We start from the raw sequence: 25,114 nt of genomic DNA, 5'->3' as shown, positions 1-25,114 counted from the left end.
AGTTCCGTATCCCTAAAGATTCTGAAAATCCTCTCAGAGCGCTCCTAACTTAACCTAAAAATTCCTTGCCAGGAGTTTTAGCTTTGTGATTCCAGAACATTTTCAGTGAACTCTGAGCAAGGAATGGATGGAAAATCCTATCTTAGTGAGGAGGTGTGGTTGACCCCGTTGCTAGGTATGAGTCATTTCAAAAGCCGTGATTGCTTGATCCGACAAGTTTGTTAAATTAACTTTTGGTGATAATGAGCAAAGGACGTACCCTCAAATCAATAAACATAATTATACACTCTAATCTTATGCAGACTGTAATTGTAAATATTTCACATTCAAGAAAATATCTGGAAAATGAATAGTAAGCTGTAGGTGTCACACTCTGGAGGAGTGGAGATGAAGCAGGAGAACCGGATTAAATGAATATAAACAGTTTACTTAAAACACTGAAACTAAATACAAACAAATAAAAACTGGGAGCAAGCAATGAACGCATGCAACAATACATCGACGGACACTGGGGAGTGAGCAGACACAGACTTTATACACAGAAACATGGGCGTGGTCACAAACAAGATAACGAGGGGGGAATACAAATATGGGCAAGACTAAACCAAAAGGACTAAACCAAAAGAGAGAGAACAAGGATTAAACCATATAAACTAGAAACATAGGGGGAAAAACAGAACAAGACAGGACAAAACACTGACAGTAGGGGTTATAGCCTAACATTATAATCTAAAATATGTGAAAACTTAAGCTCATTACACCCTGTTCAAATAATGATTTGTGTCTTATTTGCTCATATTAATATCCTAGCTGGCATATTTTGTACTTTCACTCCCATATGGACCCCATTGAAAACAAGATGGCCTATCTCAAGGGGCTGTCCTTAATGAAGCAGAAATTGCAACGTTACAACTCAGTGTGGTCTTAATGAGGGTAACACGGCTCAGCTTTTATCAATGTCTGTGATTGCTGGCTGGTCTATTTATGAAGGCTTGTTAACAAATATCTCAGGGTTGTGATTACTTTCTTCTCCGGTGTAATAGCGTTGTGGCGTCGAGTTGAAGTAATTGCATCGCTAAGGAGACCCACCACAAACATGATTCCTGCACGATCCAATCTGTAGCGTCTCAATAATTCCCTGTCATCCAAGGTTTGCAGGACATCTCTCCTGCCTCCTCTGTTGGCCATTTTGTGCAGCTGCTTAGGGGAACTCCTAAGCCACTAAAAGTCCTCTTCCCTGCTCTTAGCAGATCTCGCCTTAGGAGCCCTTTTAAGCGCTAGGAATCTTGAGGAATAGCTTTTATATTAACTGGGATTTACGTTTTACTTTTAGGTGAAATTCTAAGAAAACGTCATGACTCTGAGAATTTGGCTGCTAGGAGCCACTTTTTGCACAAAAGTTCTTTAGGGATACGGGCCCTGAAGATTGAACTAGTTGAGAATTAACAAAAAAAAAAAAAAAACAACAAAGTAACACCTTGTAAACCTTAAACTAATAAAAACCCTGTCTTTAACACTTTAAGTTTAGTCATCAGTCCCACCCCATGTCCTTCTAGTCCCATTTGTCAGTGTACAAGTAATCAGAAGCTCACAAAACATTAAGACCAATTCTTTTTATTAAGTCAACAGAAGTGACATGGCATTTCCAATTATGTTCGGCCATAGCCGAATTCCTTAACATTGATGGGTCCAACAGAAGCTCTTTCCCACCGCAGATCTGAGGAACAAACCAAGTGAGAAAAGCAGTGCATGACAACCATAAAATGTTAAAAAGTTAATTCCAGACCTTTAAGCAGTTGATCACTTCCACTTCTGACACTACAGATGGTGTCACAGCAGGCACACACCTGGTCAGAACCATCTGCAGATACCCAACTGACAAGACAGAAACCCTTAGGTTAAGGCAAACCTAACACCTATACACTCATTTATGAGCCAACATACCCATTAGCAGAGAACGAACAAGCTTTCTGTTCAGGTCTTGTTAGAGTAAGGCTAGTTGCTGCAGCCACGTTTAAAAGGCATGTGATGTAGATCTGCAAAGACAGTAGTTTATAGACCATTGTAGCGTAACATCATATGAAGTGTTGCACAACTTGTCACACACCAGTCCACTGTCTGCTTGTTGGAACCTGAATGCCTCCAGCTGAAACTGCAGCTTATCATCTTGAGTTCGGGGCATAAAGTGAGACCTGGCACCTGTGAGCTTAGCATCAACCAGGCACCTAGGAAATAACACAGTTAGTCAGCTTATAATATTTGACAAGCAGGGCAACTGTCCTACAAACTCCAAATCAAACACCTTTAGCTTTCTAGTGATCTTGAAGACATTGATTAGCTTGCTCAGGTTTGATTACGTTTGAAGCTAAACTCTGCAGCACAGTGGCACTCAAGGACTGATGTTGCCCAGCCCTGTTCCTGAGGGAACGACATGGGCACCACTTACCCATTGTTCTCAATAAAGGAGTATCTGGGGACAGAGGTGACATCAGGAGTTGTTGTAGCCACACAGCTGTCCACAAACACACGGACAGGAACGTGACTGTATGAAAGCACAGATGCTTCAAGATTGAGCAGGTCACCCAGGAAATACCGGTTAGAAGGCCTCTCAAATTGCCAGTCATCTGCAGAAACAACTTTTAGCACAGGTTCTCAAGCACTGGAGTGTTATGAAAGCCTGTTATACCAACCAGTCATAAGCTTGAGGGAAAAGACAAAGACGTCCTCTGCAACTTCAGTAGATGCATATGGAACCCAAGTGGGCATCAAGGCATCGCTGCTCACATTCTTCAATCTGCAGAGAAATTGCATAGTCAAGTCATCTTACGGTGGCCTTCATGCAGCCAGCAAACTTGAACTTTGCCCTCACCTTGAATAGTGACACTCGATACCAACCACCGCACTACTACTCCTAACAATAGGAACGCCATATGAAACCTCTTGTGGGGTGTAGAGAAGGTTGAATGAATAGACAAGTCCCTCTTCAGTCACCTAAAGAGTGTGGCATGTTAATCATTCAGAAGCATAAAAGAATTTATTTATTTATTTATTTATTTTTTAAACACCTGACCGTTATTGTACTACCACATCCATGCAGTTCAGACTCAAAGATGAGCACTTGAGCAGAAGGGTCTTCTCCAGTTGCACCACAGCCTCCCAGTGTGAAAGCAGATGAGCTCAGTATCTTCCCAGTCCCAAAGAAGTCTTCCATCACCTCCACATACACAGAGCTCTCAGCACACTGAGCTGCCACACTGCTGGCAGGAACAGGATGACGCAACTCAAAAGGAATATCTGGCTGCGGTGGTTCTTCTGGCAGGCTTGGAAAGCTCCATGTCAGTTTAGCCACTGGACCCATCATCATCTCTTTTGACTGAACACCAAAGAGATCTTGAGAAGGCCTTCCTGCTGGTGCTTGGGCAGGAAATGGAGCAGGAAACCTTTGTGGTGCAAATGTAGGGCTACCAGGACCATATCTTAGAGGCATCCCAGAGTCAGTCTGCGGAACCTGTGACAGCGGCCTAGCTCTAAAGTTGATTGGGGGCCAGTTGGTTGCTGCTCTGGCTTTCCATTGTGTGTCAGAGAAGCCCAGTGCAAGAAAAACCACCAATCCAACATGCCAGAATGCCATTATTGTTCAGCTTGTAGTTCAATAATGCACTAGGGCTCTACCATCCAAATTTATACAGCTGAAAATCAGCATGGCTCCACCTCTCTAATGACAAGCATAATTGTTCTCTGGACCTGCTAATTTACTTAATCAATATGCCACATGTGAAAGTCATTGATTCCTTGTTACTTAGAATAAATGACGTCCATATAAGGACATGTTGTAGTATGAGCTAAACCAGGGGCCGTATGTATAAAACTTCTAAGAAATGCTCTTAAGAGTAGTCTTAAACTTTGACTTAAGTGTCAAAAAAATTCTTAGTAAGAAGTAGGACTTTTTTAAGAGTATGGAGACTTTTATAAAGAATCTAAAAGCAACTTTCAGTAAAGTTTGAGACTGATTCTTAAGTTCTGACTTAAGTGTTGTAAATTAAGGACTACAATGATTGAAACACAAAATGGCTGCCCTTGACCTCTGAATCAGCCAATAGTGAGCCTGCTCATGTGAGTCACAGCAGCACAACACCAATTATTTGATGGAACTACAATACAAACATTTAATTAAGACACTATTTAATATTTCAGTGTATTTAAACAAATGCTTTGCATTGTGGAAAATAATCACAAATTATTATTAATGCTTTGAAATCCATGTCTCCTCATTTACAGTTGGAGCAATGATGTGAACAGCTCCAAGAACTCAAAGAAAGCCCACAAACTTAAACGTTTCTTGTTTTACAGCATGGTTTGATGGTCAGTTGGAAAGTCATTAAACTGCCTTTAAGTTGTGGCCAGGAGAGAGAAAAAAGTGTTACTGATTTTGTAAGCATATTGTATTTATATTATATAGATCAGTGAACTCACCATTATGTCCTCATCCTCATCAGCTACATTGTGTGACTGTTTTAACTACTTTCAATTGAAAGCAGTTAGCAACATTGATCAGTGTTTTTTTTTTTCATATTTTGATGGTTTAAGTGAAATGTGAGGTCATTAAAACCCTCCACACATCACTTTTGGTCACTGATGTGTTTGGTGAGGTTAGTGTCACAATATTTAAGACCCTGCTTACTGTGTCATCACCAGTGCTTTGCTGCATTTTTACAATCTTTCAAATTTTCCAGTGAAAATAAATAAACAAACAAACATATTATTGCAGCTAGAGCATTGATTTGTAGAGTGGATTAAGTTATTATGCTTATTACTTGGTCAATTACAAAAATAAATACATTAAAGAATGCTTGATGGTCACGATTGTATCATTTTATCAACTCCATATCATCATATAACTCCAATATGTCATATGTGTATTGTAAAGTGTGTGTTTCCTCCTTTTTGCTGCCATTGTGTTACTCCTAACTAGGTTAGGAGACCTCTCCAACTCTCTTAAATAATTTAGGAGCTGAGACCTAGTCTTAACACTTAAGAACTTTTATGAATCATTCTTTATCTTAAGTCCAGAAATAAGAGTAAAATGACGTCACTCTTAGAATTTTGAAACACTTAAGACTAAAATTTGACTCTGAAAAGCTTTATACATACGGCCCCTGGATTGTGCAATACTGCTCTTGGAGAGCTGGACCCGTAATCACAAAACATTTTATCTTAGCACTAAGGCTACGTTTACATTAATCCGGATACATTTAAAAACGGAGTTTTCATTTTAAAACGCTCTCCGTCCACACTAGCGTTTCCAAAAGTTTCTCATCCACACTGAAACGTAGAAAAACATCAAATTCGCCTTACTGCGCATGCGTAAAGCCTCCAAAATTATATAGACGTAATAAGTTTTCGTGCAATTCTTCTGGCGGGATAATTATGGAAATATCTCATCATCCACTGACGCGTATATATATCGTGCTCATTCATATTTTATCTGAAAAGCAGTTGTCGTCATATGTTTTGCAGGACAGCAAAAGTAAATTTTCTGTCATAATTCTAGGACTGTAATTTGAAGAGTGTACAAGGTAAATCTCTTTAGCAGCAGTGTGACAGTGAATAGCACAGGCACAATTAACGTTACTGGTGTAAACATAGATATCTATTGGTACAATATGCGTCACATGACTATAAATATGCGTCATCGTTTTCAAAAGCCTCCGTTTTCACAGTCCACACTACAATGTGAAAACGGCGTTTTCAAATTTATCCACTTTGGCCGGAGTTTTTAGAAATAATCGTTTTCTGTGATAAAAGCGGGGTTTTCGTGTAAATGAGAGGCCAAACCGCAGGGAAATATCTGTGTCTTCCCTTCGTGTAAACGGGGTCTAAGACTTCTCCTAAATAGCAGTAAAAGTTTTTGGCTAAGAGTTTTCTCTTAAAACCTATTTACAAAGCTGCTGAGACAAACTTTTACTAAGGAATAGAGAGAATTCTTAAACTAAGAGTAAGGGTGGGGTTGACCTCGTTGCTATGGATGATGTCAGCAAACCTACTAACTATGCACACTGTGATTGGCTGATAGGGAAGAGGTCAGAGATTTATTTTTATTTCATAAAAAAATATTGTAGAGCACAATATTATTTTGCCAAATTCAAATAAAGTTTTAAAAATAAAAATGTGTTTTTAAAAATAAAGTTTTTAAAATGCAGGCTACATGTCACTTTAAACAACTATGGCCCGGTTTCACAGACAGGGCTTAGACTAAGCCAGGATTAGCAGATAGTTCAATTAGGATATTTAAGTAATTTTTATAAACATGCTTAGAAAAAAACATTACTGGTGTGCATCTTGAGACAAAACAAAGACACCGATATATTTTAAGATCAGTCAGTGCAAGTTTCTTTCAGTTCAAACAGCTCAGACTTACATCTTAGTCTAGGACTAGGCTTAAGACTTGTCTGTGAAACCGGGCCTATATGTTCAGCTAATTGTCAGCCTCTTAAATGTGTGCTTCTCGTAAACAATTTGAAGATATATGAACACCCTTTTACTAATAGTAGAAGGATCATTGCTGAATGCATGTAAACGTAAAAGACAACCAAACTGGATGCAAGGACAATTGTTACGCCAGACCCTTGCAGACTGAGTCCGAATTTGTTTTGTGTGCATTTTTTTTTTTTTTTTTTTTGTTTGGTATTCATCATTTTAAAAAATTGTCACACACCGAAATATTTCACACTAGTCACATAGTAAATCATTCGTTGCAAAAAAAAAAAAAAGTAAATAAAAAGTCAAATAAAAAATATCGCAAAACAATACAAAATGGAATGTTCAAGCAGTGAGGATGATTTTGTTGTCCACTTTCTTCTTAAAAAGAGAAAAAAGAAAGGAAATAATGGGTCCGTCCAGTTATAAGATATAAAGAGGAAGGAGAGAATACTTTGTGTGTGCACCTTCTCGAAGGATCTCTGGGATTTTCCTCAGGTAATTCAAAGTTTACTTAAGAATGTCAGTAAACTTTGATGCTTTGCCAGAATTACTGGAGCCACATATTATAAAGAAGACCACTAATTTCTGAGAATTCAAGTGTACTTTGTGCTTCAAGACCAAGTGGATGAACTTGTCAGACTCATTTCTGGATTTTGGTGTTCGCTTGTATGGTGGCTCTAACTGACAAGACACATCTCAAAATGCTTGCTACGGATGCAAAAACCCCGGAAAATCAAACCCGCTCCGATTTTTTTTATTTTTATGATGGACAAAAAATGTTTTACCCGATGAAAATTCCGGACAATGACCTTTCAAATGGACAAATTTGGAGATAACCTCCAAAATAAAATAAAAAGATGCGTGGAAAAACAGCCTATGTGTGCAAATAAATACAGTGTGTTTATAAAAAGTTTACATTCTGAGGCATATTACCGGCAATAGCCAATTTTGGATATAGGATTTCGTCTTAGTGACTTAGGAGTCCTCTTCACTACTCCTAATATTTCACAGGTTTAGTAGCTAGTTTTTTTGTGCTAAAATGCTTTGTGAAATACTCTTAGAGCAAAAATTTAGGAGTCCTAAATTTAGGACGGACACGCCCATTATTTTTAAGATTTTCTCCTAAATCAAGCTACAGAGTGTAGCTTTAACTTGCCTCAACACAACTGCCGGGAAGTTTCTAGTATGCACTTGCTTGGCTGGTTCAGGTGTGTCTGTTTGGGGTTGGTGCTCCAAGGATCCTTCCTGATTAAGTTTAGGCACCCCTGTACTATATATACTAGAAACACCCAGGCAGATGTTTTGAGGCAAGGTGCAGCTAAAGCAGAACCCCGGACCCCCACGACCGAGTTTTGGAGACCTGAGCTGAACCAAATGTTTATTTTATATTCAAATGACTTCAGTTCTCTGAAACACAACCTTTAAGCCTTTTTATGTCCTTCTTTTTTTATTATTAATTCATAAACATGACAACAGATAGAATTGTACACTAGAGTATCCAAAATAATAAAGATTATGATGTTCTACATTGTAAATGTTTAAATTGTGACACAATGTTCCTCCCTTCAGCACATCAATCTTCACAAGAGATGTAAATGGAGCAAATTCAAGATCATAACATAGTAAATATATTTTATTGTAGATTCACTGATATATTTCCCCCATTGCAAATGTGTTATGACTAGGCTGATCAGTGTGTGGATTTACAGTAGACTTATTTTTTTCAACTTGAGCTGTACTATACACTGGGCAGCTCAGAAAGAAAATCTGAACAGAGGACTAAAAAAAACATGTCAATTCAAAATATTAACAGGTATGAGCAAAAGCTAAGCTCATTAATGGACATTAAGAACTTAAAAAATGGTATTTGAAACATGACAGCACACATTAAAACACACTGGGAAATCTTAAAGAAAGACTCCAAAAAATATACACCGGGTGGGCCATTTATATGGATACACCTTAATAAAATGGGATTGGTTGGTGATATTAACGTCCTGTTTGTGGCACATTAGTATATGTGAGGGGGCAAACTTTTCAAGATACGTTAAAACCAAGCACACCATTGTTTTTGTTTTTTGTGAAATTCCCAATAAGTTTGATGTGTCACGTGACCCTCTTCCTATTGAAAAAACAAAAGTTGGATCCAAGGTGGCCGACTTCAAAATGGCCACCATGGTCACCACCCATCTTGAAAAGTTTGCCCCCTCACATATACTAATGTGCCACAAACAGGACGTTAATATCACCAACCATTCCCATTTTATTAAGGTGTATCCATATAAATGGCACACCCTGTAGTTCACAAAGAGTTTGTGAAGCAGCACACAGTAATAAAAACTATTAACAGAGTTTTCAAATCAATTTTGTTATTATTTTGTTACACAGCCAGAGTCAATATTTATCATCCTATTAGTTTCTTCAGAAAGAAACAATTTGTGTGCCTACTTTAACACAACACTTAGGCTCAAGGTGCATGTTATTAATCTAGCCAATTCACAGATCTAAATGGCTGAAACAGCCTATATTGGATGTATTTATTTCTTTTAAATGACAAGGGTGGTTGAGTTTCCCAGCTTCATCTCACATATGAACAAAAACACAAGCAGACAGGTAAAGACACTGCTGGGGAGGCTGATCTAAGAACAGTAGTCCGGTTCTATCCTGTACACTTTTATTGTCCCATCTGCTTTTCTTACGTTTGGGGGGATCAGGAACTGCAAAGCTCTCTTTATGACTCCCTGACCTCTCACCCCCATCTCTTTCTGACCGTCCCTCTCTGTCCCTATGGCTCCCTTCACCGTTTCAGCTATCGCTATGACAGTCTCGGTCACTATACCTGTCACCATGACGATGATAATGACTATCTCCTCTTTTGAAGACGAGCTAGAGTAAGAGTCTGAAACTGAGCTCAGGGAGCCTGCACCACTGAATCCACTCATTTTGGTGCCCGAGCTCAGGGCAGGAGGCTGCGGCATCAGGGAAAACGAGGAAGAGGGCGATGGTGTGTAGGACAGATGAGTTCTGTCAGGCCCCTCTGGTGCTCCTGAAGGCAAAGAACTTAGACTTCCCGCACTGGTCCACCCAGAGGAGCTGCTGGACTTTGTGGTGAGTTTAGGTGGAACACCAGATGCTGTCACAAAGTGGTTTTTATACTGAGCCTGAGAAAAAAAAAAAAAAAGGTACATACATCTATATATGTTTAGTGAAGAACTTGAGGAAAGCAAAGAAAACTATTAGTTCACTCCTGAATTAATTTCTTGATCCTTTACTCACCCATGTAATCCAAGATGTTCATGTCTTTTCTACTTTAGTCAAAAATAAGTTGAGGAAAACATTACAGGATCTTTCTCTATAAAGTGTACTTCAATAGGGATCAACGGGCTGAAGGTCCATATCGCAGTTTCAATGCAACTTCAAAAGGCTTTGCATAATCCCAGCCGAGGAGTAAGGGTTTTATCTAGTGTAACGATCAGTCAGTTTCTGAAAAGAAACATTTTTATACCTTTTTTAACCACATATGCTCTGCGATGCATGAATCAATTATGTTGGAAAGGTTACGCACAATTAGTTCTTAGTCTGTGCACTCTATTTCAAAAAAGTAGGGTATGGCGAAAAACTCTCATTTTCTTCTCCAACTTCAAAATAATCTGACATCATTGTTTTAACTTTTTGTAAAGGCGGTTTGACTTTCTTTGCATGTCAACACTGGGTCGGGTACTTCTGCCTACATCACGCATGAACTTTTCAATGTGATTACGTAATGTGTAAAGTCAAACTAGTGCAAGACAAGCATTTGTGTTTAAAATTATACAATTTTCTTTTCTTTTTTTACAGAATGACAGAACGTTTCGCTAGGTAAAACCCTTACTCCTCGGCTGGGATCGTGTAGAGAAAAATCCTAGAATGTTTTCCTCAAAAATCTTATTTTCTTTTCGACTGATGAAAGAAAGACATGAACATCTTGGATAACATGGGGTGAGTAAATTATCAGGAAATTTTCATTCAGGAGTGAACTAATCCTTTAAGACAAAAATGAAAAACTAGGTAGATTGTTTTACCTGAAATGCTTGCTTTAGGGCAGACATACGGTCTCCCATTGCTCCAGTAGAGGGTTTGTAGGCTTCATAAATTACCAAGAGCAGCAGCAGCACCACTGCATTCCTGCAATCGCAAATAAGACAAAAAAATGTTTTACTCTAATAAACTTTTTAAATTAATAAATAAATGAATAAAGCAAGCAAGCAACAGCCAAACTAACAGTGGATTCAGATCCAAGGCCTGGTCGCTCTCTGTAACCCAGGCCTCCACCTCCAATATTTAGCTTCTTCCCTTTCCCTCCCTTAAAGCGGGATTTCCTGAACCAGGGATTCTAGAAAAAAAAAAAAAAAAGAAAAGAATAGTCGATAAAGTCTGTGAAACATGTTGTACTATAAAAGGTGTGTGTATTGTAATTCAGGTCATTGTTTTACCTGCATTGCCAGGTCCATTAGGTATTTTGAAACACTCTGATTGGCCCCCTCTAAATTTCGAACCAAGTCACCAGCAAATGAAGTGTCTTTAGTGGTGACCAGTGTGTAAGCTACACCTTTCTCTCCTGCACGACCAGTTCTACCAATTCAATGTGTATCAGAATCAGAATCAGAATCAGAATGAGCTTTATTGCCAGGTATGTTTGCACATACTAGGAATTTGTTTTTGTGACAGAGCTCCACAGTGCTACAGAATGACAGTGACAAGACGATACATATTATAAAAAGAACAATATACAAGTATACAAGACAGACAATGTGCAAAAATAGCAAAGACATTTGAATGGAAGTAAGTATGTGCTTTAAATAAATAACGGAAAAATGAATAAAGAATGTATAGTGTTGTATGTTCCACGATCAAGTGTTCATGAGATGGATTGCCTGAGGAAAGAAACTGTTTCGGTGTCTGGTCGTTCTAGTGCTCAGTGCTCTGTAGCGCCGACCAGATGGTAACAGTTCAAAAAGTGAGTGTGCTGGATGTGAGGGGTCCAGAGTAATTTTGGCAGCCCTTTTTCGTACTCTGGATAAGTAGAGATCTTGAAGGGTAGGGAGGGTTGTACCAATGATTCGTTCAGCAGTCCGGACTATGCGACATAGTCTTCTGAGATCAGAATTGGTAGCTGAGCTGAACCAGATGGTAATTGAAGTGCAGAGGACGGATTCAATGATGGCAGAGTAAAACTGTTTCAGCAGTTCCTGTGGCAGGTTGAGCTTCCTCAGCTGGCGGAGGAAGTACAGCCTCTGCTGGGCCTTTTTCACAATGGTGTCTATGTGAATGTCCCACTTCAGGTCCTGAGAGATGGTTTTGCCAAGGAACCTGAATGACTCCACTGTGTTTACAGTGCTGTTCATGATGGTGAGTGGGGGGAGAGCAGGGGGGGTTTTCCAGAAGTCTATGATCATCTCCACAGTTTTGAGCGTGTTGAGCTCCAGGTTGTTATGACTGCACCAGACAGCCAGCTCTTTTACCTCCTGTCTGTAAGCAGACTCGTCACCGTCCTGAATGAGGCCGATGATTGTGGTGTCGTCTGCTAACTTCAGGAGCTTGACAGAGGGGTCTTTGGAGGTACAGTCATTAGTATACAGGGAGAAGAGCAGTGGGGAGAGGACACAACCCTGAGGGGCGCCAGTGCTGATAGTACGGGTGCTGGATGAGAATTTTCCCAGCCTCACTAGCTGCTGCCTGTCTGTCAGGAAGCTGTTGATCCACTGACAGAGAGCGGTGGGCACAGAGAGCTGAGTTAGTTTGGGCAGGAGGAGGTTTGGGATGATAGTGTTGAAGGCTGAACTGAAGTCCACAAACAGGATCCTCACATAAGTCCCTGATTTGTCCAGATGCTGCAGTATGAAATGTAGACTCATGTTCACTGCATCATCTACAGACCTGTTTGCTCGATAAGCAAACTGCAGGGGGTCCAGTAAGGGTCCGGTGATGTCCTTCAGATAAGCCAAAACCAGTTTTTCAAACGACTTCATGACGACAGATGTTAGCGCCACAGGTCTGTAGTCGTTACGTCCTGTTATTTTGGGTTTCTTTGGAATGGGGATGATTTCCGAGCGTTTCAGAGAGGCGGGGACTTCACACAACTCCAAAGACCTATTGAAGATCTGTGAGAAAATGGGGGCCAGCTGGTCAGCACAGGTTTTCAGACAGGCTGGTGTCACACCGTCAGGGCCTGGTGCCTTTCTTCTTTTGTTCCTTTTGTAGACCTTGCGCACATCATCTTCACTGATTTGAATGGGAGTTGCAGGAGTGGGGGAGAGGGGTGATGTTGGAGGTGTAAATGGTGTCTTTTCAAACCGACAATAGAACTCGTTCAGATCGTCTGCCAGTTGCTGATTCTGCAAAATGCTGGGGGATGATGTCTTGTAATTGGTGATGTGTTTTAGACCTTTCCACACTGATGAAGAGTCACTGGAATGAAATTGGTTCCTTATCTTTTCGGAATGATTTCTCTTTGCCACTTTGATCTCCTTTTCCAGTGTGTATTTGGCCTCTTTATACAAGACTTTGTCCCCTTTCCTATAAGCATCATCTTTGGCATGACGAAGCTGTCTGAGTTTTGCAGTGAACCATGGTTTGTCGTTGTTGTAAGTTAAACGAGTCCTGGTAGGAATGCATAAATCCTCACAGAAACTGATATATGAAGTAACAGACTCTGTAAGCTCGTCCAGATCAGTAGCAGCAGCTTCAAAAACACTCCAATCAGTACAATCAAAACATGCCTGTAAAACTTGCTCTGTTTCGCTGGTCCGTCTCTTTACAGACTTTGCTACAGGTTTAGCAGATTTAAGTTGTTGCCTGTAGGTTGGTATAAGATGAACCAGGCAGTGATCAGAGAGTCCCAAAGCTGCCCGTGAGACAGAGTGATATGCATTCCTTATTGTGGTGTAACAGTGGTCCAATATATTACTATCTCTGGTCGGACATGTGACGTGCTGTCTGTATTTTGGCAGTTCACGGGAGAGATTTGCTCTATTAAAATCCCCAAGAATGATTAAAACAGAGTCCGGGTGTTGTTGTTCTGTCTCTGTGATGTGATCGGCGAGTTTCTGTAATGCCAGGCTCACGTGCGCTTGCGGTGGAATGTACACACTCACGAGAATGAACGAGCAAAACTCTCGCGGCGAATAGAACGGCTTACAGTTTATGAAAAGCGCTTCAACATCAGAACAGCATATTTTCTTTAACACTGTTACATCAGTACACCACCTCTCATTGATGTAAAAATGTATGTGTATCAATGTCTGTACGGATAGATGGAATATCCAACCCACGAGCTGAGAAATACAAGATAATTTTTAATTAATACAAAAAAAAAAGAATATTTATAATAAAAGTAACAAGTAGTAACAAATGTGACCCTGTACCACAAACCCAGTCATAAGGGTAAGTTTTTAAAATTGAGATTTATACATCAATAAATAAATAAATAATCAATAACTATTTGAAAATCTGGAGGGTACAGAAAAATCTAAATATCTCATTTAAAGTTGTCCAAATGATGTTCTTAGCAATGCATATTACTAATCAAAAATTAAGTTTTGATATATTTGTGGTAGGAAATTATTTAATATCCTTATGACTTTTGGCATTAAAAAAAACAAAACAAAAATGTTGGCCCATACAATCTATTGTTGGCTACTGCTACAAATACACGGTGTGCATAATTATTAGGCATGTTGATATCGTGGTCATTTTTTTCCCCAAGGACATTTGACCAATTCCAAACCACATCAATCTTAATAACTATTCAGTTTGTATTTAATTATTATATTTATAAGTGATATATAATTGTCCATGAAGGCTGGAAATGAAAAACTCCTTATATTCAGGTGTGCAGAATTATTAGGCACATTTTCTTTTACAGATAAAATGAGCCAAAAAAAAAAAAAAAAAAGAGATTCACCTCAAAATGTAAAAAACTATTAAATGCCCATGAGAAGGATGCAATACTAATGCAATATTGGAATTTGCTAAGTTAAAGCATGACCACCGGACAGAAAAACGCTCGTTGCGTCTGAATTGTCAGAAAAAAAAAAAAAACAAGTTGAGGAGAAAAGATGCATGTTAATTGCAAAAAAAAAGAAGAAAGAATTAATGTTAAGAATTAGATATGAAACCATCAGGAACCATTTAGTCTCCAGTGCCACCGTTTTCCAGAACTGCAACCTACATTGAGTCTCCAATGTGTAAGGTTCTCAAAGACTTTGCTTGGGCAAAAAATCTTAAAAAATGACCCTCAAATAATAAGAATAACATTCTGAAGTGTTGTGAAATACATAAAGAGGCTTTATAGACAGATGAGTTGAGAGTGGCTCTTGAAGGACCAGCACCACATCCTCTTGTAGCACTCTTTCGAGTTTATCCTCCAGAATCTGGCAGTAAGTTTTGGGACTTCAGTTTTAGTCCATCTCCTATCCTGAAATGTCGGTCTTGCAGGGATGGAAAATGAACTCTTAAAACTTGCTGCCAGATTCTGGAAAACATTTTTGAAAGAGTGCTACAAGAGGATGTGGTGCTGGTCCTTCAAGAGCCACTCTCAACTGATCGGTCTATAAAGCCTTTTATAAAAAAAAAAAAAAAAAACAGTCTCCATGTATTTCACAACACTTCAGAATGTTATTCGTATTAATTGAGAGTTAATTTTTAAGATTTTTTGCCCAAGCAAAGTCTCTGAGAACCTGACACATTGCACTTCTGGAGACTCAAGGTAGGTTGCAGTTCTGGAAAACGGTGGCGCTGGAGACTAAATAGTCCCTGATGGTTTTTATGTCTAATTCTTAACATTAATTCTTACTTTTTTGCAATTACCATGCATCTTTTCTCCTCCACCCATTTTTTTCTGACACTGCAGACGCAACGAGCATTTTTCTGTCCGATGGTCATGCCTTGACTTTGCAAATTCCAGTATTGCATCCTTCTCATTGGGATTTAATAGTTTTTGACATTTCAGTCTGAGGTAAATCTCTTTTTTGGCTCATTTTATCTGTAAAAAAAAAAAAAAAAAAAAAAAAAATTAAATAAATATATATATATATATATATATATAGTGCCTAATAATTCTGCACACCTGAATATAAGTGTTACGGAAGCAGACCAGAAGACAGAGGTAAGTGATAATATCAACAGGTTTATTCACAGTAGAGCAGGATGACGATGATAGCGTGCAAAACCGGGTAAGTAAACAGTCCAGGGATGTGATTCTTGAGATGCAGACAGGTCGGGGATGACTTTGATACTTTTCCTTTCCAGGAACGACGGGAGGAGGACCGGTCAAGGTTGACACACTCACACACTGCTGGAGTTCAGTAGACAGACTTATGGCTGACACACCGTTGACTGGAGACAGAGACTTGACTTAAACTGGAACAGACGAGAAGACAGGTAAGTAATCAGAAGGTAAGCATTCAGGAAAGTTCGATAGAGACTTGAGACCACTAGAGTGAATCTCAAATGAGTCCGCTTCGTGCAAACGAGCCCGGACAATGATGGCTGTGTGTGAGGTGCTCTTGAAGTGCTTCGGTGATTGCGTGCAGGTGCTTGGCTGATTGACTCCAGGTGACGGTGATCGGTGATGAATTGCTAGTTGAGCCTGGCTAATCCGTAACATATCGCCCCCCTCCCGGAAAGGCGCGTCCTCGCGCCTAAAAGGATACAACAGAGGAGGGTGGGTGGGGGTTCAGGAGGCGGGCATGAGGCAGGTGAAGAACAGGCGATTGAACAAGGGTCAGGACCATATAGCCAGGGTGGAGTAGACGGGAGGAGCCAGGGAGGAGCCAGAAGCAGGAGGAGCCAGATGGTGGTCCAGAGTCCATCCAGGATGACGCCCCAGGGCGGAGTCGAGGGAGGGAGGAGCCATGGTGGAGAGCTAACCAACGACACCCTGGGGCCGAGCGACGGAGATGAAGCCTCTGGTAGCAGTGAGCCAGGTGCGGCCGAGCAGACGGAGAGCCAGGGTGACACTGCAGGTCTGGAGGGCTGAGGTAACGCCGATGGCTCAGGGGACCGAGGCAGAGCTGGGGCTCCGGAAGACCGCAGTGACACCGGAGCGACAGAGGACATAGGCGGAGCCGGAGGGAAGGAGGAGCCTGACAGAGCCGGAGGGACGAGGCGGAGCCGGAGGAATGGAGTCTCGAGGCGACGGATGGTCAACGACTGACCAAGGCGGAGCCGGAGAGTCGAGGGAGCCCGGTGGAGCTGGTGGGATGACGGGCCACGGTGGAGATGAGGGATCCAGGAGCCAAGGCGGGGCCGAAGGGTCGGAGGACCGAGGTGGAGTCCAGGACTCGGAGGATGTAGGCCGGGACTGGGGAACGACACGCCTTGGCGGAGCTGGAGCCTGGATGTCCCACGATGGAACCACACTCCTAGGTGGTGCTGCCTGAGGGTGAGCTGTGGGACAGACAGGCTGTGGCAGAGACAGGGCTGAAGGACTGGCTGGCTTGCGTGGAGGCGGGAGAGGGAGGCTGGGTGGGAACTTCGGAGACATAGACGAGCTGGACGGAACCAGCGGAGATTCTGGAAGACAGGGTGAGACTGGCGGAGATTCTGGACGGCTGGGCGGAACCAGCGGGGATTCTGGAAGACAGGATGAGACTGGCGGAGATTCTGGACGGCTGAAGGGAGCTTTCGGAGACTCTGGAAGACTAGATGAGACTGGCGGAGATTCAGGACGGCTGGGCGGAACCAGCGGGGATTCTGGACGGCTGGGCGGAACCAGCGGGGATTCTGGACGGCTGGGCGGAACCAGCGGGGACTCAGGACGGCTGGGCGGAACCAGCGGGGACTCAGGAGGACTGGGAATAATCTCGCAAAAAAAGGGAAATAAAATCCACTTCAAAAATTTCTAATAACTTCTCATAATAGCCACCACAGCTCAGTTGCAGCTCACCCTCAGGATTAGGAGTGTGGGCGGGGCTTCCCTCTAAGCCCTCGATCTCCACAAGGACTCCCACGGTGACGCACATCTCAGCCGGCTCACACACCTGGTCAGTCGCGATGTCCTGTCGCTTTAAGAGCGGCAGATCGTGGCGCTGCGGCGGGTTCTGGCTGGTGCTCCGTGCTGCAGGGTGGTGACAGCCGGCTGGGCTCTGGATCGGGGTTGCACATGTTGCTCTGCTGACACTGTATTGGTCCGGGCTTCTGTTACGGAAGCAGACCAGAAGACAGAGGTAAATGATAATATCAACAGGTTTATTCACAGCAGAGCAGGATGACGATGATAGCGTGCAAAACCGGGTAAGTAAACAGTCCAGGGATGTGATTCTTGAGATTCAGACAGGTCGGGGATGACTTTGATACTTTTCCTTTCCAGGAACGACGGGAGGAGGACCGGTGAAGGTTGACACACTCACACTGCTGGAGTTCAGTAGACAGACTTATGGCTGACACACCGTTGACTGGAGACAGAGACTTGACTTAAACTGGAACAGAGGAGAAGACAGGTAAGTAATCAGAAGGTAAGCTCGATAGAGACTTGAGACCACTAGAGTGAATCTCAAATGAGTCCGCTTCGTGCAAACGAGCCCGGACAATGATGGCTGTGTGTGAGGTGCTCTTGAGGTGCTTCGGTGATTGCGTGCAGGTGCTTGGCTGATTGACTCCAGGTGACGGTGATCGGTGATGAATTGCTAGTTGAGCCTGGCTAATCCGTAACATATCGCCCCCCTCCCGGAAAGGCGCGTCCTCGCGCCTAAAAGGATACAACAGAGGAGGGTGGGTGGGGGTTCAGGAGGCGGGCATGAGGCAGGTGAAGAACAGGCGATTGAACAAGGGTCAGGACCATATAGCCAGGGTGGAGTAGACGGGAGGAGCCAGGGAGGAGCCAGAAGCAGGAGGAGCCAGATGGTGGTCCAGAGTCCATCCAGGATGACGCCCCAGGGCGGAGTCGAGGGAGGGAGGAGCCATGGTGGAGAGCTAACCAACGACACCCTGGGGCCGAGCGACGGAGATGAAGCCTCTGGTAGCAGTGAGCCAGGTGCGGCCGAGCAGACGGAGAGCCAGGGTGACACTGCAGGTCTGGAGGGCTGAGGTAACGCCGATGGCTCAGGGGACCGAGGCAGAGCTGGGGCTCCGGAAGACCGCAGTGACACCGGAGCGACAGAGGACATAGGCGGAGCCGGAGGGAAGGAGGAGCCTGACAGAGCCGGAGGGACGAGGCGGAGCCGGAGGAATGGAGTCTCGAGGCGACGGATGGTCAACGACTGACCAAGGCGGAGCCGGAGAGTCGAGGGAGCCCGGTGGAGCTGGTGGGATGACGGGCCACGGTGGAGATGAGGGATCCAGGAGCCAAGGCGGGGCCGAAGGGTCGGAGGACCGAGGTGGAGTCCAGGACTCGGAGGATGTAGGCCGGGACTGGGGAACGACACGCCTTGGCGGAGCTGGAGCCTGGATGTCCCACGATGGAACCACACTCCTAGGTGGTGCTGCCTGAGGGTGAGCTGTGGGACAGACAGGCTGTGGCAGAGACAGGGCTGAAGGACTGGCTGGCTTGCGTGGAGGCGGGAGAGGGAGGCTGGGTGGGAACTTCGGAGACATAGACGAGCTGGACGGAACCAGCGGAGATTCTGGAAGACAGGGTGAGACTGGCGGAGATTCTGGACGGCTGGGCGGAACCAGCGGGGATTCTGGAAGACAAGATGAGACTGGCGGAGATTCTGGACGGCTGGGCGGAACCAGCGGGGATTCTGGAAGACAGGATGAGACTGGCGGAGATTCTGGACGGCTGAAGGGAGCTTTCGGAGACTCTGGAAGACTAGATGAGACTGGCGGAGATTCAGGACGGCTGGGCGGAACCAGCGGGGATTCTGGACGGCTGGGCGGAACCAGCGGGGACTCAGGACGGCTGGGCGGAACCAGCGGGGACTCAGGAGGACTGGGAATAATCTCGCAAAAAAAGGGAAATAAAATCCACTTCAAAAATTGCTAATAACTTCTCATAATAGCCACCACAGCTCAGTTGCAGGCTCACCCTCAGGATTAGGAGTGTGGGCGGGGCTTCCCTCTAAGCCCTCGATCTCCACAAGGACTCCCACGGTGACGCACATCTCAGCCGGCTCACACACCTGGTCAGTCGCGATGTCCTGTCGCTTTAAGAGCGGCAGATCGTGGCGCTGCGGTGGGTTCTGGCTGGTGCTCCATGCTGCAGGGTGGTGACAGCCAGCTGGGCTCTGGATCGGGGTTGCACATGTTGCTCTGCTGACACTGTATTGGTCCGGGCTTCTGTTACGGAAGCAGACCAGAAGACAGAGGTAAATGATAATATCAACAGGTTTATTCACAGCAGAGCAGGATGACGATGATAGCGTGCAAAACCGGGTAAGTAAACAGTCCAGGGATGTGATTCTTGAGATTCAGACAGGTCGGGGATGACTTTGATACTTTCCTTTCCAGGAACGACGGGAGGAGGGACCGGTGAAGGTTGACACACTTACACTGCTGGAGTTCAGTAGACAGACTTATGGCTGACACACCGTTGACTGGAGACAGAGACTTGACTTAAACTGGAACAGACGAGAAGACAGGTAAGTAATCAGAAGGTAAGCATTCAGGAAAGTTCGATAGAGACTTGAGACCACTAGAGTGAATCTCAAATGAGTCCGCTTCGTGCAAACGAGCCCGGACAATGATGACTGTGTGTGAGGTGCTCTTGAAGTGCTTCGGTGATTGCGTGCAGGTGCTTGGCTGATTGACTCCAGGTGACGGTGATCGGTGATGAATTGCTGGTTGAGCCTGGCTAATCCGTAACAATAAGGAGTTTTTCACTTCCCGCCTTCATGGACAATTATATATCACTTATAAATAAGTCATACAAACTGAATAGTGGTTATTAGGATTGATGTGGTTTGGAATTGGTCGAATGTGCTTGGAAAAAAAAAATATGACCACAATATCAACGTGCCTAATAATTATGCACACACACTATAACTGTACAACTTATGACTGGTTTTGTGGTCCAGGGTCACAAACGTACATACTTCATTTGTCCTGAACAGATGCAGCTAGACAAAATAAGCCCTACGAACCAGCAACATCAGTAACTACTAATACAGGCAGATTTTTCTTCTTAAAGTCAGCGATGACTTTGTTCCTCTCACTCTGATCCATGTCTCCATGCAGCAGCCCTAGGCTATAACCTTCTTGATTGAGATTTGTAGCCAGCTCCTCACAGTTAGCCTTTTAAGTGACAAAGACCAGCACGGAGCCAGCTGAGGTGAACTCAACCAGCCTGCGTGTCAGCCAACCCCACTTCTCCCCAGACGGCAGCACTTCCACTATCTGAGTGACATCTTCATTAGCCTGAGAAGATCAGACAAAACGTTTAAACAGACTTTCAAAAACAGTGTGCATATTCAAATACTTGTATAAGAAATTAAGTACACACCTCTCCTATGTCTCCCTGCACAACATGAATAGGGTCAACCAAAATGTCTCGTGCCAGCTTTTCAATTTTCTTCCGAAATGTTGCGCTGAATAACAGAACTGTGAGAGATCAGAGGTCATGAAGAGCATAAGTACAATAAATGCACTGGATTGGGTTAAAGCTGGAATACAGAAATTATTTAAAGCAGCACATTAATATAAATATGAGATAGTCTTACTCTGACGATCAGGTCTAACATGGCTGGCAATGGATCTCACTTGGTATTCTGTATAAAACAGATCAAGTTTAAATGAGACAAGTTCATCACAATTGTACTTATGTTCCTTGAAGGAGAAGTTCACTTCCAGAACAAATATTTACAGATAATATACTCAATCCCTTGTCATCCAAGATGTTCATGTCTTTCTTTAGTCATAAAGAAATAGTTTTTTGAGGAAAACATTTCAGATTTTTTTTCCATATAGTGGACTTCTATGCTGTCTGCAAGTTTGAACTTCCAAAATGCAGTTTAAATGCAGCTTCAAAGGGCCTTAAATGATTCCAGCAGAGAAAGAAGGGTCTTATCTAGTGAAATTATAATTTATACACTTTTTAACCTTAAGTGCTCGTCTTGTCAGCTTCTTCCTTGACTGGGACAGGATGACGCAACTCAAAAGGACGATCTGGCTGTTGTGGTTCTTCTGGTTGTGTTGGAAAGCTCAATGTCAGTTTTGCCACTGGACCCATCAAGGGCCCGTTTCAGAAAGGAGGTTAAGTGAAAACTCTGAGTATGTTAACCCTGAAATGAGGGAAACTCTGGGTTTTCGGTTTCAGAATGGGAGGTATGTTAAACCTGAGAAAGCAGAGTAAGTCAAGCCCGTTTCTGAAAGAGAGGTAACTTATACTCAGAGTCAGTTACCTTGGCAACTTACTCTGTGAACCTAACCTGGTCGGGAGCAGGTTTTCTTCGGTAAACCCAGAGTTTCTTTCGGTCTCCTCCCCCTTTTTAAAGCGCAAGTGATGTTTAAATACATCATTCATTCATTTATGCTTCAAAAATGCTTTTCTTAATGAGTGTTTTGGAATGTAAATTTAGTGCATTTTACTTAAAACATGAAAAATAATCTTAATGCAACTGGAAACAAGATTATTTTTCTTACCCAATTGACAGATAATATGCAAAATAAGAAAAATACACTTAAAAGATTAAATAAACACCTTACACTGTACACTGTAAAAAAATATAAAAAATGAAATAAAGTGCAAAAACAATAATTTTACAGAGAGAAGTTTTTACAGAAAAAAGTTATTTTACAGATTTTTCGTTGTTTCAATTATGATATTTAACTTTAATTTTAAATTTTTTTTTTTGGCAGACACAGCTTCCAGTCATTTGACCGTTTTTTTACGGGACCTTTTTTACAGTATAAAACCTTTATTTTACAAAATTTCCCTTGTTTCAGTTACAATATTTTACTTTACTTTGTGGGTTTTTTTGGCAGCTGTATCTGCCAGTGGTTTGACTGTTTTTTTACAGTGTAAAACCCTTATTTGACAGATTTTACCTAGATTACCACAATAAAAGCACTAAATGTTCTACAGAGAAACACTGTTATTTTACAAATCATTACAATAAAAAAAAACCTTCAATAAAGTTTCAAAGCATGCTCAAGGTGGAAAATGGACAGTTTTATTTAAAAGACAAAATACAAAGTCTTTACAAATGCCATATAAAATGTACATTTTAAATTTTTAGCTTTTTTTTTTAAGAAATACAGCACAATTACATTTAAAATACTGTGCTGATGAAGAACATGGAACAGTTTCATCAGAATGTTTAATTAAATATATATTCAACTTAAGACAACTTCACTTGCAGAGAAAATATGTCCTGATAATTTACTCACCCCCATGTAATCCAAGATGTTCATGTCTTTCTTTCTTCAAATAAAAAAAAAAAAAGTAAAGTTTTTGAGGAAAATATTCCAGGATTTTTGCATATAGTGGACTACAATGGGTTGAAGTTGAAGTTTCCAGTGACCCTTATTCCTTGGCTGGGATCATGTAGAGCCCTCTGAAGGTGCAGTGAAACTGAAATTTGGACCTTCAACCTGTTGGCTCCCATCGAAAATTGGAGAAAAATCCTGGAATGTTTTTTTCAAAAACCTTTTTGACAGAAAAAAGAAAGACATTTTGATTTTTTTTTTTTTTTTTAATTGGAAACAACAAGACAATACTAAGTAAGAAAAGCATTTTTAGGTGCATTAATTTATTGCACATATTTTCATCATGCAGACACTGTCAAAGTGACAAAAATGGCATGTCCTTTCATAAATAAGATTATTATTTATCATATAGTATAGGATTATTTTGATTAGACATGTGTATTTATTTGACCTGTGTCATTTTTAAATGGTAGTCAGAGCACATTAGTACAGACACTGTATGCAGAGCGGTAAAGAAAGTGTGCCTTGCTCTAATGCTCTTTCTGAGAATTTTAGTGTCATTGCCTACTGAGCATAAAGCCATCAAATATGAAGCTGATTGCTGTATGGAATGGAAGAATGGCAGATGAAAATGTATAATATATATATATATATATATATAACCACCACCACAGCTGTTAAATTTACTAGGTCATCTTTTTTTCCTATAAATGCACAAATGCAACTTTTATTCTTTTTTTTCATGTTGGATTTTAATATTCTTCCAATACTTCCATCTCCTCTTCATCTGTTCTTCATCATTTTGCGAGCCTTCATGCTGTTGGCTTCATTTCATTACTCTAATTAAGAAATGCAACCGTTTGGATTAGAGAACATTTCATTTTGTGAAAGAGCATTAGACTATGTGGAAAAAGCTGCTGCAAAGTGAAATTAGACACATAATTGTTTTTTTATATGACACATTTTAATGTCAAATATTTGTAAAATCATGTAGCCTACACTCATGAACCCTTTATGCTTAAAGCTTTACCTGGTTGAATTATGTTTACTTCCATGTTTAGCTGTTTTCTTCTTCTAATTATTATTTTTTATTTTATTTTATTTTATTTTTTTGCCTGTTTGATACCATGAAAATTAATAGTTCAGTAATTTACCGTTCTGCCAGTTTTTACCTTTGATATTCTAATTATTAATAATTAAATAATTATATTCTTAATAATTATTAAGAATTAAAGTTAAGCATTGGCTCGAAATATGCAGAGGTCTTTTTGGCGGGAACGGTTGCCATGGTGAATCATAATTTCGGAGCTCCATTGATCAGGGCTTTTCATAGTCAAGCTGCAAGCACTAAACTCAGAGTCAACCTACTCAGAGTGGATTGAACTAACTCATTTCAGCTGTTCTGTAACCGAAAACTCAGAGTTTCCCATCTCAGGGTAAGTCAACTCAGAGTTCAAGTTTTAACTCAGAGTTGGTTGAACCTCCTTATTGAAACAGGCCCCAACTGCTCTTTTGACTAAACACCAAAACACCAGCATCTTTTAAAACCTAATGGGATTCTGGAAGTTTTGACCAAAATGTTTTTCTCAGTTGCTTTGGTAGCCTACATTTCTCAGATCAGAATTGAAATTTGCAAAACTTTAAGTGCATTTCTCAAAACATGTGTACAAATAGCAAAACACCATGGATTGCCTGCAAAAGCCAGTCTCTTCCTCAAAATCCTTAGTTCATCTCTCAAAAATAAATATCTGTGTCAATGAACATGTCAGTGCCATCAGAATGACAAGTCCTTTTGTCATTGTGTACGGATAAGACAGTCAAATTGGTTAGTCATATTGTCAATATAACAACATAACATGTACTCTGGAGGGATGTTCTGATGTAAACTATGGCTAAAGTTTTGATGACAATTTGTTTTTCTGAATTGCTAAAACACATTTTTGAAACCATCACTCATTTTCTCAAAACCTTAAACACAAATACAAATGTTCAAACCAATTTTACAGAACCCATGACTCTCCTGGCAAAATCAAACAATCCCTTAAAAACCATTTCACCTGTACTCAAAATCAAACAAAGCTTTCAAATCATACATACACACATTAGTCAATACTATATGCACTACAGGTCATTCACTACATCAAACGTACACGGATCACAGTGTCCAGTGCATGTAGTTACAAAAAAAGAATGTGTGCAGTATATAGTAATTACTTTTGCAAGAAAAAAATACATAAACACTCTAACAACATACACATACTCGAAAGAAATCAAGTTTGTTGAATATACA

The 25,114-nt window shown here is 41.6% G+C and overlaps 1 protein-coding gene and 1 pseudogene across 1 annotated transcript; both read right to left on the bottom strand.

The window, feature by feature from the left end:
• Window positions 1–1,649: 1,649 nt before the first annotated feature.
• Window positions 1,650–3,631, bottom strand: LOC141338178 (zona pellucida sperm-binding protein 3-like). The gene is made up of 8 exons (XM_073843733.1): window positions 3,071–3,631; window positions 2,870–2,991; window positions 2,691–2,794; window positions 2,447–2,624; window positions 2,108–2,225; window positions 1,945–2,036; window positions 1,787–1,875; window positions 1,650–1,717 (listed from the first exon to the last, which is right to left on the bottom strand). The coding sequence occupies exons 1-8, from the start codon at window positions 3,629–3,631 to the stop codon at window positions 1,650–1,652; spliced, it is 1,332 nt and encodes a 443-aa protein (XP_073699834.1).
• Window positions 3,632–9,063: 5,432 nt separating this feature from the next.
• On the bottom strand, window positions 9,064–21,625 carry LOC141338177 (ATP-dependent RNA helicase DDX42-like; annotated as a pseudogene).
• Window positions 21,626–25,114: the final 3,489 nt, after the last annotated feature.

This window comes from Garra rufa, chromosome 7 (genome assembly GCF_049309525.1).
Source record: "Garra rufa chromosome 7, GarRuf1.0, whole genome shotgun sequence".
In the NCBI taxonomy this organism is placed as follows: Eukaryota; Metazoa; Chordata; class Actinopteri; order Cypriniformes; family Cyprinidae; genus Garra; species Garra rufa.
This window is presented reverse-complemented; position numbering and strand designations above follow the sequence as displayed.